The sequence below is a fragment of the Salmo trutta genome, chromosome 3 (assembly GCF_901001165.1).
Source record: "Salmo trutta chromosome 3, fSalTru1.1, whole genome shotgun sequence".
NCBI classification, from domain to species: Eukaryota; Metazoa; Chordata; class Actinopteri; order Salmoniformes; family Salmonidae; genus Salmo; species Salmo trutta.
In genome coordinates, this window is record NC_042959.1 from 73,819,880 (window position 1) to 73,839,712 (window position 19,833).

Sequence of the window (19,833 nt, forward strand, 5' to 3'; positions counted from 1 at the left end):
CTTGTAAATATCATCCCATACAAATCTATATAATCTCATACAAATCTAGATTTAGATTTATCCTTCTTCGTTCTACATAGGTTTAAATGAATTAATGATGGTGTTGAAACATACACCTATTCATTCATCTCTTTGTGTCATATTTTATTCACCATCTATTACATGTGTTATTTGTCATTACTCATCAAAAATATCCCTGTTGCCACATAATAGGCTATATAGAAATATGTTAAATGTTAAGCATTTGGGTGGTCACTGTACATTCCACTAAATACTCACATATAATTTGTTGAAGCCTCAAATTAATGTGTTATAGAAGAGAGCCACAACCCATTAGAATATTCTGATTGTACTAGCTATACAAAATACAATATACTTACACAAAAAAAGGTTTACCATGTGCAAAATAATGGCAGAAGTGTATGTAATGACTGTTTCAATGGTTATGGCTTGTGGCGATAGTACAGACATTGCTACAGACTTTCTGTGACTTAAATACAAATCTAAAACTAGGTTAGCTGTCCTAATTCCCTGAAAAAATACACTGTTACTGAACATTCAGGTAGTTACTGTTATACCCTTTTTACCTACCTGTGTTTAAGACATTAATGTAAACACATACATTGTGACATCATGTGTTAACCCTTTGGGTTTTCTTGGGTTAGGCTGTGGTATTAGCAAGTGTTTCAATTTGGTCCCAGACCCAGAACTTTTCCCTCCCTAGTCCCTATCAATATTGTATGACCTTGTGAACGGTGAGTGTAATCATTCCACCCCAACACGTGGAACCAACACAACTTTTGCTAATACCTATGCAATATTTTCAAATAGTCTAGATAGAAGGCTCCATCTAGGGAAAAGGACTAGGGATAGGTTTGTAATTGGGCCATTGTCTCAAAACATACTGTAATAAAGCCCTGTATACATGCATTGTCAATGCATTACCAAGGCATGGAGTTGACATGCATCAAGATTAGACAGTGTTTGTTTGAATCCCCATTTTGTGTTCAGATGTAACAAAAACAAACAAAATGTCATGAGAAAGATAGGTATCTAAAAACATGTAAACACTTAAAATCTCACTAAGAAAAATAACACCAACATCATAACTATAAGATAACCATTAATTATAACAACAATTATAATAATCATTAATAATAACACTTGTCGTAATCATGACAATAACCGACACGGACTACCCAGTGAACACCGTCTGACGCCGACGTCCATGGACGTCTAAAAGATGCCATTTTGCTCACTGGGTAAGTTACCGTTGTGTATAGGAAGATTGTCAAAAGAAAATCTGTATCAACATGTCAGTCATTTTATCTCCTGAATTATGTCAGATTTTTTTCTTCTGTCCATTTGTAAGCAATATGAGACACTTTGTATACTGTAGATGATATATATATATATACAGTTATACTTCTCTCTTAGTCGAATACAAGTCTGTTCATTTTCTTAAGTCCCTTAAGTTTATCAAACACAGCCCCGCGCATCACCAGTGACTGAGTGTCCTTTTTTGCTGAATGTAAACCCCTAAGATGTGATACAAAATATGTCTGTCTTTATCTGGTGCAAATATCAGGGGATTGTGCAAAAACGTTTCTGTCTTAGTGTTTCCCTCTTTGAGCTGGGCTGGAAAAAAAACTGCTCATGTTTTTTTTTTACAAGTTTGACTCCAGGTATCTACAGAACATTAGTACTCACACATCAGTGACAATATCAACACCAAAAATTAAGTGAAAGCATTAATATGCTGTATTATATGGTCCAAAGCCACACATGTAGGATAGGATAGCCCTTAATATTAAGCATTATTATTGATATTATGACATTTCTACCTAATAGAGAATGGTTGGGGTGTGTTACTACGAACGAGCAAGGTCCTCTTCTGATGAAGGGCATCCTAGCCACCCAAGTCTCTTCTGAGTCTCACCCTCATATCTGATTGCTTCATCATTGGAGTCATCCTACAGTATGTATTATAGTCCACTGCCTTGTTACAGTCAATTCCCTAGACACATACACTTTGGATTGCTCTGAAGCCAATCATTTGTATTGTCCTGTAGAAATGTTGCTTGTGTCAGTTCTCTAGTGAGAATAATAAAATGGTGATTGTCAGACGTGCTTTCTCTGTGGTATTTTATTTGTATCCCAATGCATGGCTTTGAAGGTCAGTCGTATTATGAAGTGCAACACCTGCATCATACTGTACTTTTTGTGCTCTATGAAAGAAAATCCCCTGTACTTGCAGAAGCTAATCATCCTATTGGTAGGCTGACCAACTCAGAAGTTCCTCGTCAAACATAGTGACTCATGGCTCAATCAGATTTGGTTGTCCTGATGAAGACAGCTGGGTCACAGGGGAGCTCCAGGTAGAAGTTGCACTTAGGCACAGATTTAGGATCAGCTCAACCTCCCCAAATGCTGAGCATAACTATTAGGCGGTGGTGGGATGCAAAACTGACCTCAGATCAGTTACTGGGGGCAACTAGAGAATGTATGGAAGCAATTTTCCCAATGTCACTCATTCATTCACACAAGAAGAAACTATCGACAACTCTGTTTTCCTGCGTCAGAATGAGGCGGGCTCACTCGTACACCACTCCCTGGATTCAAAACCTTATATCATCCAACATTCCACATCATAGGTCATGAAGATCATCAGTTCAATGCTCCATGGGGAAAATAGCATCCTTTGATACAAGTGTAACCTGTTTTTCTTTGTAACACTGAAGTACACAGTCTGGCCGTACACCACCCTTCTCTCTCTCATACTTAGATATATTATCTTGGTCCCTCCTTTCTAATATGGCTCAAAGGTTTCTTTATTCTGTAAAACATTTGATATAAAACACAAGGTTATGCATGAATAAACCAGTTTCTTAACTAAGTCCTAGCTATCTAATTTCTCCCACGTTTGTTATTTTTCAGTTATTCATGGCATCAGTGTATGGCAACATGGCACATTTAGATATGAAATATGGCTGATGTATCACATATATAAAAATGGCAGGATAATTCCGTTCCTCTACCATTTTGACCTCTAAGCAAGTCCTTCATCTCCCTATATGTACAGATTGATTCACCATATTTCCTTCTCTACCCTTCCTATTCTCATATGTCTACTCTCTTCATGAAGACCACACACACAGTAGGTAGAATATGCCCTAACCACTGATACAGAGTCAGATATTTTTTCATCCCCCTAATGGTTAAGGGTGGTTTTAGGGGTGAGATGATCTGATCTTAGCTCTGCAGTTGATGGCAATTTCTACCTGGTGCCCCTCACACTGTCACCTCATTCTTACTGCCTGTCCTGATGCCCTGACTGCCTCCTCCTCCTCCACTTCCTCCTCCTCTACTTCCTCCTCCCGCTCCTCCGTCGCCCCCTCCTGGTATAAAGTGTAACTGCTCGATAGTGTTCTGCCTCTTGGCAGCGAAAGCCATCCTCTTGGCGCTGTGGCCCCCTAGTGTCCCTGTTCCCATGACAACCCCCGCCCCGGGCATCTCGCTACCACCCCAGCCCCCCATGCCTCCCCCCATGCCTCCACTCATATGCCCCGTCATGCCCTGGCTTCTCTCCTGCTCCCTCCCTGAGGTGGGGTGAGAGTTCATCTTGATCATGTGGTGACGGTCCAGGGAGGGCGTGGCACATACATTCTGCTGGGACTGGGCTTTCTGCTGAGGGGTGAGACCACCCCGGGGGAGAGTGGGGACCATGCCTCCCCCGCCTCCATGGGCGTATGGATCCTGCGCACCCGCTCCCATCCCTCCGACCCCTCTACCCATACTCTCCTCCAGGTGATCTGGGGACATGAGTAGGCGATCCTGGGGACGCTCCTGGGCCCAATCCTTGGGCTTCCTCGTCAGGGTCTGGGTGTTGGACTGAGGCCGCTCCTGGGGTCGATCCTGGGGCTTCCTCGTCAGGGTCTGGGTGTTGGACTGAGGCCGCTCCTGGGGTCGATCCTTGGGCTTCCTTGTCAGGGTCTGGTTGTTGGACTGAGGCCTCTCCTGGGGTCGATCCTGGGGCTTCCTTGTCAGGGTCTGGGTGTTGGAGTTCTTAGTAGCAGCAGCCATGGCTTTGTAGTACTGGTGCTGCTGGTTCTTGGACATCCTGGAGAGGGTCCCAGTGTTCCCGGGGACGTCCCCCATGTTGAGTAGCTGGTCCTGCGACATGACCTTCCTGGCAGGCTTGGACAGGGTGTCGTAGTTGGGGTTGTAGTGCTGCTCGGTTGGGTCCAGGGGGTAGGGGTTGACCGTGGGGGAGACGGGGGGTAGGCCGGTGGGTTGGATCCAGGGTCGGGGGGCGTGGCGGGGGAGGGTGCCCCTCCCACCCATGGTGTTGTAGTCTCCGCCACAGGGGATGTGGTGACTGGAGGACTGGAGAGCAGGCTGGGCCGTGTGGGGACGCCTCTTGGTGGTGCAGTAGCCCGATGAATATTCATCAAGACCACTCTTTTCTGGAATCAAAAGAGGAATAGTGAAACACATAAGTCATAGAGCTATTGTTTTCTGTGTAACGGGGTCTATCTCTATGCTGCTACGTGCTACACTACTCACCCAGGCGTTTGAGCGAGGAGTATCTGTTGAGCTCTGGCTTGGTGGCGTTCTCGTAGGATGGGGGGAGCTGTGCCAGGTTGTGGAGGGAGTGGTGGAAGGAGGGCTGCCCTTTAGTATTGTTGTGTTTGCTGGACAGAAGAGTGCCTCCTGCCGCCAGCTGGGCGTTGTTCATACGGGGGGCGTGTTCTGAGGAGTCAAAAGACAGCTATGTTATGGTGTGTTTGTTTCTTAATTGTTGTTTTTTGGACAACCTTTATCTAACCAGGTTGGTATCATTGACATCTAAGACATTATTGTGAATAACTGTAAAACATGGAAGGGCACCAGATGCATACATTACAGTATGTCACTGGATCCAACCATTTACACCACCAGTTGACTTACCGATGGTAGCAGTGTGATTGGGACTGGTTCCTGAATGGATAAAATTGTGTTGAATATTCCCCACTGCAAAACAAACAAACAGTCATCAGCAGTGGAGCAACAGTGTATACATAATGTAGATGTGTGTGTGTTCGTGAGTGAGACAGCAGAGGGATACACTGTATGATGTGTTCAGTTGTGGATGTTATCAGGAGATTTCTAGCTTCATGGTTTATTAACCACATTAAGATCAAGGCATCCATCCTCTTTTACATTACCTGGGCCAGTTCCCCTTTACACGCTCACTCACTTATCATTTATTGAGCCTGTGGGAATCGACCAGGATATTTCACTGTGTTTCACATAACTGTCCCTCTTCGAAAACTTCCAAGTTCCTCGACGTACACATCTCCAATGAGATGAAATGGTCAAACCACACGGACACCACGGTAAAGAAGGCACAGCAGCGACTCTTCTACCTCAGGAGGCTGAATAAACTTGTCCTGTCTCCGAGGGCCCTCACAGGAGCACCATCGAGAGACTACTGTTGGTCTGCATTGCATCCTGGTACAGCAACTCCACCGCCGCTGACTGCAAGGCTCTACAGAGGGTGGTACGCTCAGCCAAACGAGCCATTAGGTGCTCACTGCCTGCCCTCCAGGACACCTACAACACCAGGCGTCGCAGGAAGGCCAAGAAGATCATCAGGGACCTCGTGGCACCCAAGCCATCGTGGCCTGTTCTCCCTGCTTCCATCACTCAGACGCTGGCAGTATAGGAGTATCAAGGCAAAAACTGTCAGACTGGCCAATAGGTTCTACCACCAACCATCAGGCTACTGAATAGCCACTAGGCAGCTACCTACTCCCTCCCCCTTGCTTTTCCCCCTATGGATATTCTACCCCCTCCCATTAGCACTTACCCTGCCCCTCCCCCCAATATACATTATCATTGCTACAGTTGTAATATTATTTTTATTATTGTCTCATTCACTTCTCTTTTTTTGACCTGCGCTGTTGGAGCTCGGATCATAAGTATTTCACTGTGCCCTGCGATTACATCTGCAACACAGTGCATGTGACTAATAACCTCATCTAATCTAATCCATTTTACTCCTTCCCCTTTCTTACAAGACAGTTTGAAATAAGCCTAAAGCCCAACAACAGCACAAAACAGGAGAAACGACTTTGAAACAGAAGTGTACTATGTGAGCTTGTCCTCATTTCCCTTTTTTATTTCAAAAACATGTTTCCTGTTTGTTCCAACCGAATGCTCCCCTGGCCACTCACGTCTGTTGTCCTTGCTGGGCAGGCCAGGGGCGTAGAGGTTTTTGGGAGGTCTGCCCAGCGTACCCTGTCCTTCCCCTGAACCACACAGAGCCACGCTGTTGTTCCTCTCATCCTGCTGCACTGGACTGGACTGGTGACGCAACATGTCCACCAGCGCTCTGAGGAGAAACCAAAAAGATCATGTCAAAAATGTAAACGTATAAGTAATTAGCTGGTGTAAAATGTGTTTTATTGCCTGGAGTAATAACAGTTCCCCCCCTGGCATTAACGATATCATATCTTGTCTGATCTTATGAAATTATTAAATAATCTGTGTTTGTCTGTCTGTCTGACTGTCCATCTGTCTATCTGTCTGTGTGATTGTCTGTTTGTCTTATGCTCTGTCTGTTCATCTGTCTGGTCTGTGACTGATTGACCCCTCCCCTTACCTGGGCATGTTGATCTCTCCGTTGTTGGCCTGCTGCGACACCTTGTTGAACATTATCTTAATCCCCACGGCAACTGCTACCATAAACACAATGACACCTCCAATCACAAATCCTGTGTTGTGGCTCAGAGGCTGCAGAGGGTCCAGTTCCGGCTCATCATCATCCAGGAGTATGGCGTTTGGTGGCTGGGTCTTGGCCCAATCCGGGGAGTCGTAGTTGGTACAGCTGCTCTGCTCCAAACGACGGGTGGGGTCGGGGCAGCAGAAGCGGTAGTGGCAGCTGCCACAGCAGTAGATGAAGCTGTCCTTGGAGCAGTTGAAGGTGTTGTCCAACTGGCCCATGACGTCATAGTAACCATGGCACACGTCCACGTCCACCAGTCTGCGGGGAGGAGGAGCCACCTGGGCCGCGCCCAAAGGAGGAGCCAGGGCTCCCGCTGCCGCAGACGTCACGTTCTTAGGGAACATGATCTGGGCCAGGGGCCGGGAAGGGGTCTCCAGAACCCCAGGGGATTCTGGAAGTTTCTCTGGAGCTTTGGGCCTGCCCCGGAGGGCAGCGGGGCGGAGGTTGGCATGGATGGCCAGGAGGAGGAGAGGGGGGCTGGGGGCGGACTGAGGGGGGTCGGTGGAGCCCCCCTGGCGAGGCCGGGGGTCGGTACGTAGGGGAGAGGGAGTGGGAGAGGGGGAGCTGTCCTCAGCTGTGGTAAGTGGGGCAGCAAGGAGAGAGAGGAGGGAGACGGCGAAGACTTGGAGATTGGTGGTGGGCGTCATCTTTACATGACTAAGAGCTCTATTTTCTGTTGTCGACTCAACGCTGTTACAATGCTGTCCTTTTTTCAGAATTAAACCACTAAAACACTATTTGAAACATTTAGGTAGCAGGTATGAGTTGTTTGGTACTCATAGTTTCAAAATATCTTAATTTAATTATGAGTATGTCTGATGAACTTTGTGAATGAATTCTAGATACGCTTTAAGAGATGGAAGTCATGAGTGTCAACCAGTTGTAAGTGTCAACCATTGGTGACAGAGGTATTTACATGGCTTTCATTCTGTTACTATTATCTTCAACATCAACATCTGTGATAATATTCTGCATCCCATTACAGTAAAATCAGATCTGTATAAGCCTCACAGAGTAAACGAGGGTAAATTGAACATTATGATCTTGATCAAACCCAGATCGTCTATTTCTTCTCCTAGTTCTAGAATCTATCTACCATACAAAACCTAGCTATGAATCATGTGAAGTTAGTTTGAGGTTATAACATTCACATGCAAAAATACAAAAATAGATGGAATCTCCTTGGATGAAAGGTTTTTACCTTCACCATGACATATTCCTGAACACGTTGTGCTTTGTTTTGCTGAAGACAAGAAGTAAGCTTCCTCAATGAGTTATGGCAATGTTATACATTTCCTTTCGGTTATGGCACTTGTAAAATAATATGTCACAAAATGACACATAGGCCTGTGTTTTAAGGGCAACAGTCCTCTGTAAACATTGTTCCTAAAATGTAAACAGTTAATGATTCAATCATGTCGTTTTGGCGCTGGATACATTCCAAGTTTGCACTTAGAATCAACCTGTAAACTAATAATCTCTGAAAAAGTAGAAAAATCTCTACATATAAACGTTTAATGTTTCAGTATTATGCTAAATAAAAGATTTGTACTAAATAAATCTTGTGCTAAATAAATGTAAATCATTTGTGTTCCTGTGCTTTTAGATGTTGCAGACCATTTGACTGGCAGTTGGAGAGGTTGTGGTTCTTAACGGGTCAGGGCACTGAATGGCTGTGACGTAGTGGTTCTTAACGGGTCAGGACACTGAATGGCTGTGGCGTAGTGGTTCTTAACGGGTCAGGACACTGAATGGCTGTGACGTAGTGGTTCTTAACGGGTCAGGACACTGAATGGCTGTGGCGTAGTGGTTCTTAACGGGTCAGGGCACTGAATGGCTGTGGCGTAGTGGTTCTTAACGGGTCAGGACACTGAATGGCTGTGGCGTAGTGGTTCTTAACGGGTCAGGGCACTGAATGGCTGTGGCGTAGTGGTTCTTAACGGGTCAGGGCACTGAATGGCTGTGGCGTAGTGGTTCTTAACGGGTCAGGACACTGAATGGCTGTGGCGTAGTGGTTCTTAACGGGTCAGGGCACTGAATGGCTGTGGCGTAGTGGTTCTTAACGGGTCAGGGCACTGAATGGCTGTGGCGTAGTGGTTCTTAACGGGTCAGGGCACTGAATGGCTGTGGCGTAGTGGTTCTTAACGGGTCAGGGCACTGAATGGCTGTGGCGTAGTGGTTCTTAACGGGTCAGGGCACTGAATGGCTGTGGCGTAGTGGTTCTTAACGGGTCAGGGCACTGAATGGCTGTGGCGTAGTGGTTCTTAACGGGTCAGGGCACTGAATGGCTGTGGCGTAGTGGTTCTTAACGGGTCAGGGCACTGAATGGCTGTGGCGTAGTGGTTCTTAACGGGTCAGGGCACTGAATGGCTGTGGCGTAGTGGTTCTTAACGGGTCAGGGCACTGAATGGCTGTGGCGTAGTGGTTCTTAACGGGTCAGGGCACTGAATGGCTGTGACGTAGTGTAAACATTACTGTGTGACTGTAAAGCAGGACATTGCCCTTCCAGGCATATAAACATCACAGGTCACTAACTACATAATGCATTGGCCACTTATTTACTTAAATGTTTTATGGTCTTATCTAAAATGCATAGGCACTTACTGTTCCTCTGATTGGGCTGAAGGCTACAGAGCCAGCGCCCTACATTAAGGACAGAGGACAGTGAATACCGCAAATGAGGAGAAAATATAAAACGGTACGACAAATCGTATTATATCAAATAGACAGCTGAAAAAGCCGTTTTCATTTTAGCTAGTGGCTGGGTGGGTACCTCTGTTTTTAAATGTACAAACTTAGTATGTATGGTCTAGTATAGAATTTACAAGGAAAAGAGCTTGAGGTTTAGATGTACAAACTTAGTATGTATGGTCTAGTATAGAATATACAAGGAAAAGAGCTTGAGGTTTAGATGTAACTCTACAGATTGAATTCAGTTGTGTCTCATTATGATGGTTGAGGACTGAATAGCACATTGTAGTTCACATGTGCCATTCCTTCAATAACTCTGATTATTCCTCATTTGGTCCTAAAACTGAAAGAAAAGCATTTTTGGAGAGAAATATGTAAATGTGTGGAGTTATTGTGTCTGAGGTTACAGGTGATAATAGACAGAGACAGCTCCGTCTCCCACACAAATTATAATTACATACAATTATCAAAACAGTTCTTATCTGTCGCTGAGCATGTAGGCATGGATAGGGGAGGCGGGAGGGGGCTGCTGAAATCACTGATGGCTCTACTTGTTTCAATACATGTGAATAAAAACAATGGAGAATACAACCAGCAGTTCTCACTGTTGTTCCAAGTTTTTATAGAGAACACTTCTGTTCCCTGAAAGTTCTGCTTGATTTCCTGGATTGTCTTCAGATTTGGATAAAGGGGATCAGGCCTGGAATGTCTTCACAGATTTGTGGATCCTGTATGGAACACAGAAAGAATCGATTTGGAGAGTGAACTTCACACACACACAAACACACTCACACACACTCCCTCCCTCGTATTCTAACACACACCACAGCAACACACAGACAACACACTCTGTAAGACACTCATGAATTGCTATGAATTTCTAGCTATAAATTGGAATAGAACTTGTCAAGAAGTGTGCACCATGCATACTGTATGCACCTGAATTTGTGTGCTGTTGTGTGTGTGTGTAGGCATGTATGCTGTGTGTGTGTGTGTGTGTGCGTGCGCGCGCGTGCACGTGCGTGCGTGTGTGTGTGTGTGTAGGGCAGCCAGCCATATGCACCTGAATTTGTGTGCTGTTATGCGTGTGTGAGATAGCTGGCTCTCACATTGATGAGACAGAGATAGTGATATCGTAATAAATAGTGTCGTTTTATTAAAAACTTGCAGACATCCCAGCAGTCCCACTCACACACAGAACACCATCCTCCATTTAAACAAACTGAAGCGCATCAGGCAGCAGGCCACAGGTGTGTGCAAGTGCAATCAGCTAATTAACAAAGCTTGAACGCAGTCAGCTCACACAATTAAAGGGGCATGTCACTCATTCTAACGTTCAAACCAACAGGTAAAGGTTGAGCTGATAAATAAAGATCAATTAACTGGAAGGATGTGATAATTCATTGAAAGTTTAGGATCCTATATAAATAAATACACAATAAATCCATACATACAAAGCTACTCCTTCACGGTGTGTGTGCATGAAGGTATGCTAGGTGTGTCTGTGTTAGTGTGTCTGCCTTTTGCAGGAGCATCAGCTCCTGAAAAGCAGATGAGAGAGGGAGAGAAAGAAAGAGTGAAACAGAGAGACAGAGCAGGGGGATAAATGTAGGGTCGGGATTTAAATGAGCAGAGAGAGTTGGTGGGGAGCAGGAAGAGCCAGAGGTATAGACGCAGAGACGGTCGTGAGTGGGAGGGCGGTGTGTGGGTGGCACAGAATGAAGTACATTTCTCCCAGCACTTACCAATATAACACCGCACAGCACAGCACATCACAGTTAGACAGACCCACAAATGCACAACCCAAACAACATAACAAGATAGGGAGACACAACAAGCATGAAATATGATGGAAGAGAGTGGTTTGGATGTCCTTTCCCTTGCATCTGCAAGATCTGATCTGCACAATGAATACTGTTAATGCTGTTGTTGAAGTGGCAGCACATATGTCAGTCAGAGAGATAGTGTGTGTGTGTGTGTGTGTGTGTGTGTGTGTGTGTGTGTGTGTGTGTGTGTGTGTGTGTGTGTGTGTGTGTGTGTGTGTGTGTGTGACTGCAGTACACTACAGGCATTCTGAACCTTTCTGTAGTCTCTCCCTCTCTCCTTTCATTCCTCTCGCTCTCTCCTGTCTCCCATCTCCCTCGTTCTCCCTTTCTCTCTCTTTCTCAGATTTGGTGCGTGGGTTGAGGCAGCTAACTCTCTTAGAATAGCACTGCAGCTCTGTCTGTGTGTAAGAGCGAGAGATAGATGGAGAGAGAGACAGAAAATGAGGTATAGTCCAATCTACACCTATTAGCCAATTCTGAAACTTCTACCTCCATCATCACTGGTTGTCCATGATACCATAATATCTTCCATTTCATCCTCTATCCATACATTATTCTATGTCCATCACCACATTCCTAATCATTTCAACTAACAACATCTATTCTCATGAAAAGGCATCCCAACCTGCATTTTCCAGCAGGATATACTCATCCAAAAGACTTGTCACGACTAAAGACGCAAATTAGAGTGAAACATCATGCAGTTATAATTCCTGTAATGTATCACCAGTATCCTAACACACCTACAAGTAAAAATGTAAAAATGACATTTGCTGTAACATAAGAAATTAGATATCTCTATAGTTCTATCTCAATAATTACAGCTATATGCTGTAACATCAGAAGCTAGATATCTCTATAGTTATTTCTCTATAGTTACCACTATATACTGTAACATCAGAAGTTAGATATCTCTATAGTTATATCTCAATAATTACAGCTATATGCTGTAACATCAGAAGCTAGATATCTCTATAGTTCTATCTCAATAATTACAGCTATATGCTGTAACATCAGAAGCTAGATATCTCTATAGTTCTATCTCAATAATTACAGCTATATACTGTAACATCAGAAGCTAGATATCTCTATAGTTCTATCTCAATAATTACAGCTATATGCTGTAACATCAGAAGCTAGATATCTCTATAGTTATAACTCTATAGTTACCACTATATATTGTAAGTTAGTCTCTATAGTTATATCTATATAGATACCACTATAGGCTGTAACATTGTAAGTTAGATATCTCTATAGTTACCACTATACACTGTAACATCAGAAGTCAGATGTCTCTATAGTTAAATCTCTATAGTTACAACTACATGCTGTAACATCAGAAGTTAGTATCTCTATAGTTATAACTCTATAGTTACCACTATATACTGTAACATCAGAAGTTAGATATCTCTGTTGTTATATATCTATAGGTACCACTATATAATGTAACATCGCAAGAAAGATGTCTCTATAGTTATATATCTATATTTACAACAATATGCTGTAACATCAAAAGTGAGATCTCTGTTGTTATATATCTACAGTTACCACTATATACTGTAACATCGCAAGAAAGATGTCTCTATAGTTATATAGCTATATTTACAACAATATGCTGTAACATCAAAAGTGAGATCTCTGTTGTTATATATCTACAGTTACCACTATATACTGTAACATCGCAAGAAAGATGTCTCTATAGTTATATATCTATAGTTACAACAATATGCTGTAACATCAAAAGTTAGATGTCTCTATAGTTATATCTTTATAGTTACCACTATATACTGTAACATCAGAAATTAGATATCTCTATAGTTATAACTCTATAGTTACCACTATATGCTGTACCATCAGAAGTCAGATGTCTCTATAGTTAAATCTCTATAGTTACCACTATATGCTGTAACATCAGAAGTTAGATATCTCTATAGTTATATCTTTATAGTTACCACTATATACTGTAAGTTAGTCTCTATAGTTATATCTGTATAGATACCACTATATGCTGTAACATTGTAAGTTAGATATCTCTATAGTTACCACTATATACTGTAACATCAGAAGTTAGATGTCTCTATAGTTAAATCTCTATAGTTACCACTATATGCTGTAACATCAGAAGTTAGATATCTCTATAGTTATATCTTTATAGTTACCACTATATACTGTAACATCAGAAATTAGATATCTCTATAGTTATAACTCTATAGTTACCACTATATGCTGTACCATCAGAAGTTAGATGTCTCAGTTGTTATATATCTATAGTTACCACTATATACTGTAACATCGCAAGAAAGATGTCTCTATAGTTAAATCTGTATAGTAACCAGTACATGCTGCGGACTCATAAGTAAGATATCTCTATAGTTATATCTCTATATTTACCACTATATGCTGTAACATTGCAAGTTAGATATCTCTATAGTTATATCTCTATAGTTACCACTATATACTGTAAGTTAGTCTCTATAGTTATATCTGTATAGATACCACTATATGCTGTAACATTGTAAGTTAGATATCTCTATAGTTACCACTATACACTGTAACATCAGAAGTCAGATGTCTCTATAGTTATAACTCTATAGTTACCACTATATACTCTAAGTTAGTCTCTATAGTTATATCTGTATAGATACCACTATATGCTGTAACATTGTAAGCTAGATATCTTTATAGTTACCACTATATACTGTAACATTAGAAGTTAGATATCTCTATAGTTATATCTCTATAGTTACCACTATATACAGTAACATCAGAAGTTAGATATCTCTATAGTTACCACTATATGCTGTAACATCAGAAGCTAGATATCTCTATAGTTATAACTCTACAGTTACCACTATATACTGTAAGTTAGTCTCTATAGTTATATCTGTATAGATACCACTATATGCTGTAACATTGTAAGTTAGATATCTCTATAGTTACCACTATACACTGTAACATCAGAAGCTAGATATCTCTATAGTTATAACTCTACAGTTACCACTATATACTGCAAGTTAGTCTCTATAGTTATATCTGTATAGTTGCCACTATATGCTGTAACATCAGAAGTTAGAAATCTCTATAGTTATATCTCTATAGTTACCACTATATGCTGTAACATCAGAAGTTAGATGTCTCTGTTGTTATATCTCTATGGTTACCACTATACACTGTGACTTTAGAAGATAGATGTCTCTATAGTTATATCTCTATAGTTACCACTATACACTGTAACATCAGAAGATAGATGTCTCTATAATTATATCTCTATAGTTACCACTATATACTGTAACATCAGAAGTTAGATGTCTCTATAGTTATATCTCTATAGTTACCATTATATACTGAAAGTTAGTCTCTATAGTTATATCTCTATACTTACCACTATACACTGTAACATCATAAGTTAGATATCGCTATAGTTGTATCTCTATAGTTACCACTATACGCTGTAACATCGTAAATCAGATATCTCTATAGTTACATCTCTACAGTTACCACTATATGCTGTAACATCAAAAGGTAGATATCTCAATTTATTTATTTTTTATTTATTACCTTTATTTATACAGGTTTTTCTCATTGAGATAACATCTCTTTTCCAAGAGAGACCTGGTCCAATAGCAGCAGAGGGAACAACGTTTCAAACAAAACAACTTACATACACTAACACAACATTAAACAAAACTATAAACACACATACAGTAAAATAAAAACATTTTACATTAAAAACACAAACGTCTTGACTAAAAACAGCTGGCCTAAAAACAATTACACTCCTCTATGATATATACATCGATCAAGTGTTTAAACTCCACCAACGAAACTAGATCATCACAAAATAGTGACCTATAGTTATATCTCTATAGTTACCACTATATGCTATATCATCGTAAGTTAGACGTCTCTATAGGTTTATCTCTATAGTTACCACTATATACTGTAAGTTAGTCTCTATAGTTACAACTAAATGCTGTAACATCAGAAGCTAGATATTTCTATAGTTATATCTCTATAGTTACCACTATATGCTGTAACATCAGAAGTTAGATGTCTCTATAGATATATCTCTATAGTTACCACTATATACTGTAAGTTAGTCTCTATAGTTATATCTCTATAGTTACCACTATATGCTGTAACATCAGAAGTTAGATATCTCTATAGTTATATCTCTATAGTTACCACATAATGATGTTACATCAGAAGTTAGATATGTCTACAGAGACCACTATATGCTGTAACATCAGAAGAAATGTATCTCTATAGTTATACCTCTATAGTTACCACTATATACTGTAACATCGTAAGTTAGATATCTCTATAGTTATATCTATATAGTTACCACTATATACTGTAACATCAGAAGTTAGATGTCTCTATAGTTATATCTATATAGTTACCACTATATGCTGAAAGTTAGTCTCCATAGTTATATCTGTATAGTTACTATTATATACTGTAACATCTTAAGTTAGATATCGCTATAGTTATATCTGTATAGTTACCACTATATACTGTAACATCTTAAGTTAGATATCGCTATAGTTATATCTCTATAGTTACCACTATATGCTGTAAGTTAGTCTCTATAGTTACTACTATATACTGTAGCATCTTAAGTTAGATATCTCTATAGTTATATCTCTATAGTTACTACTATATACTGTAACATCTTAAGTTAGATATCGCTATAGTTATATCTCTATAGTTACCACTATATGCTGTAAGTTAGTCTCTATAGTTATATCTCTATAGTTACTACTATATACTGTAACATCTTAAGTTAGATATCTCTATAGTTATATCTCTATAGTTACTACTATATACTGTAACATCTTAAGTTAGATATCTCTATAGTTATATCTCTATAGTTACTACTATATACTGTAACATTTTAAGTTAGATATCTCTATAGTTATATCTCTATAGTTACTACTATATACTGTAACATCTTAAGTTAGATATCTCTATAGTTATAACTCTATAGTTACCACTATTTACTTTAAGTTAGTCCCTATTGTTATATCTGTATAGTTACTACTATACAATCAGTGGCCAGTTTACGAAAATAGTTTGCCACTACAGATTGAGTCACATGGTAGTGGCGTGCTATATAAAGCAAGCATCGAAGCATTCAGTTACTGTTCGATTGAACGCTAGAATGGGCAAAATGAGCGACTTAAGCAAAGTATGATCGTCAGTGCCAGGCGCGCGGTTTCGAGTGTCTCAGAAACAGCCGGCCTCCTGGGCTTTTCACTCACAACAGTCTAGGGTTTACCGAGAATGTTGCGACAAACAAAAAGCATCCAGTAAGTGGCAATCCTGTGGGCGAAAACAGCTTGTTGATTAGAGGTCGAAGGAGAATGGCAAGAATCGTGCAACAGGCAGGCCACAAACAGGCAACTAACGACGCAGTACAACAATGGTGTGCAGAATGGCATCTTGGAATGCACAACTCGTTGGTCCTTGTCACAGATGGGTTATTGCAGCAGACGACCACACCGGGTTCCACTCCTATCAGCTAAACACAAGAAGAAGAAGAAGTGGCTCCAGTGGGCACTTGATCAACAGCACTGGACAATTGAGGAGCGGAAAAACTTTGTCTGGTCCAACGAATCCCAGTTCCTGTTGCGTCATGCTGATGGCAGAGTCAGGATTTGGCGTAAGCAGCATGAGTCCATGGCCCCATCCTGCCTGGACAGGCTGGTAGCTGTGGTGTATTGGTGTGGGGAATGTTTTCCTGGCACACGTTAGGTCCCTTGATACCAATTGAGCAACGTTTCCATGCCCGAAAGAATTCAGGCTATTCTGGAGGCAAAGGAGGTCCGACATGGTACTAGATGGGTGTACCTTAAACTGGCCACTGAGTTTATACTGTAACATTGTAAGTTTGATTCCTCTATAAAGATGTCTCTCTATAGTTATGTCTCTTCCTGACTAGAAGCATTTCAGTTGCATGAGGAGTGGGGGCAGAGGCAAGGCTGTCTCACATACATTGTTGCATGCTAAAGGATGGGAGGAAAGGAGGGAGGGAGTGAGAGAATACATGGGACCAAAAAGTGAAGGACAAAACACTCAGTGCTGTGCAGATCAGAATGATGTATCCATGAGTTCCATGTCCACTGAAGCAAGGACATCATGACATGACACTAAATTATTCAGAACAAACACACAGGACTAGTCCTGCATGCCATTGTATCACAGCAACAGCATCTTGCTTATTGATTTATGATACTATAGTGTGAAGAAGATGTAACAAAACTTGTCCATCATGACTCATTGGTTTCAGATTGGTTTGATCCAATCAGGGTGTGGAGAGGAAAATATCTCCACACCCTGTGAAGAGCAAAATGTTAAATGCTCACATTTCAACAACATTCCTTTCATATTCTATATTGAAAAACAATAGTCTAATATGCACACCGCACAAAAAAATGGCTTTAGTTCTGATAAAAGGCCAGCAGAGAAGAAGTAGTCTAGTGCAAACAGACGTAAATCTGAAATGCCCATAGTGAGTTTAACTGCGCAATGAACCTGCTGCTGCTTGTGTACCCATATCTGGCTGTAACCGGTCTGTGTATGAATGGACTTCGCCACATCTATATATTTTACAGGTTAACAACTTGTAGCTCAGCCACTGCACGCATACATTATTGCATGTAGGTTACGGAGGTATGACTTGCATGTATCATTAAGCGTGCGTGGGTGTAGAAGAACCCGAGTGTGTATACACTGACTGGCTGCGTGTGTGTAGTCTAATCACATATGAAGAATCAATGTATAAAAACTGTGTCAATGTGTATCAGCTGCGTCTTACAAGCGTGTTTATGTGATAAGTTGATGTCTGTGGCGCAGCTTTCAAATCAATATGTTTTGTTGCTGTATCCTATATTTATCCATATTGATAGCAAATCACTTTGTGCCATATGTGGAACCCGAGGTAACGTGAAACACGAAGAAAATTGTAACTATTACTGAGCATTTGTTTCATGATGTTCCTGTATCAAAAAAGGTGAATATATTGCCATGTCTTACCTGCGCGTTCTGCCGGATAACAGCCGGGGAGACCGTGCGCACTGGATTGCTGCGATATATTCGCTCTGGTTAGCCAATAACGACTGCCTTATAAACTGTTGAAGGAAGACTATTGTGACAAATCCTCCTCATTTTGTAGTCGATCAAGTGCTGCCCAATGTTGTGTACCAGTATATCCGTCGACAATATGACATATCTGCACTATTTATTTTTACTAACCTGAGCTAAACTCTTTTAGTTGACTCTATCGATGGAATAAACTATTATTAGAATAGCCTACAAGCTGTGCAATGGCAAGTTTATGGAAATATTGTCTAACCTTTCCTGCTGAAATACATTTTGTAACTAAACGATGTGCATAAATTCCATGTGTTGCACATATAATTGTCTGGTCAAAAAAAAATCCGTAGAAGAAAACGCAATCTAGCTATCCTACGAAACTCACTATAGCGAGCAAGTGCAGCACAATAGGCATATCACACCGTCAAAAGGAAGGTCGACAGATTTTTTTTTCCTGAATTAAACTACACATTTTTCCTCTGCAAATTTACGTTCCATTTATTCCAAGCTGATATAAGAGTTCGTCAGAAATTCCGACCGACCCCGATCATACAATGCCTATGGGATTGTGCGACTGGTCTCACTAAGGTCCGCAAAGCGCAAGTGCCCTCCCATTGGTCGCTCGAACTGGTGTTGATGAGAGTTCTATCCAGGGCTTTCGGATGCTGAATTCCAATCCATCCATGATGGTCTGTAATTGGCTTAAGGAAGTGATTATGGTTCCAATACGATTGGTTCCAATACCAGAAAGACTGTATACAGAAGACATGAGCTATCCTTCTCAACGATGCACTGCAACTGCTATGCAGAGCCGGATTATGGACCATTATGGACGGCCAACGTGCCACAGGGGCCCTCGACTTCCAGGGGGCCCCCAAGATGGCATATGAACACGTCATAAACAATGGAAAAGTGTGTAGAATTGCAGGAAATCAGCTTTAAAACTGCAACGTTTACTCTCAGCATAATGCCAAAATGTGTAGAATAGCGGGAAATTAGCTTTAAAAGTGGACATGTTTCTCTCAGTCTCATGGTCAAATGTGAAGAATAGCATGAGATAAACTATAAACAGCACATTTTTAACTTTGCCCCATGGCAAAATGTGTATAATTGCATGAAATTATCTTTAAAACTGCAACATTTTCTCTCAGCCTCATGACAAAACCCCCTGGAGGTAGGTGCCCCGGGGCCCAAAATGAGGTAGTCCAGCCCTGCTGCTCTACAGTGTCACAGGTGTTAGAAGAAAAAAATGAAGATGAAAATTGACAGCCATCAGTCGTCATGATGCTGCTGGTCATCAGATGATAAATGCGCAAAAATACATCAAAATGGGGGCCTTTGATATTTTTCTGCCTTGATACATTCTCTCACTATCTTTTTGTGTATGTGGGTATTAAAAGAGAAAGCAAGAGAGAGAGAAGGAGAGAGAGAGGGGTGCACCAACGGTTG

At 41.3% G+C, this 19,833-nt stretch overlaps 1 protein-coding gene across 1 annotated transcript; it reads right to left on the bottom strand.

Annotated features, from left to right (window-relative positions):
• Positions 1-3,291: 3,291 nt before the first annotated feature.
• shisa7a (shisa family member 7a) lies at positions 3,292-19,152 on the bottom strand. The gene is made up of 6 exons (XM_029719594.1): positions 18,325-19,152; positions 6,647-10,188; positions 6,219-6,376; positions 4,951-5,013; positions 4,567-4,752; positions 3,292-4,466 (listed from the first exon to the last, which is right to left on the bottom strand). The coding sequence occupies exons 2-6, from the start codon at positions 7,414-7,416 to the stop codon at positions 3,292-3,294; spliced, it is 2,352 nt and encodes a 783-aa protein (XP_029575454.1). The 5' UTR covers positions 7,417-10,188; positions 18,325-19,152.
• Between the last annotated feature and the right edge of the window lie 681 nt (positions 19,153-19,833).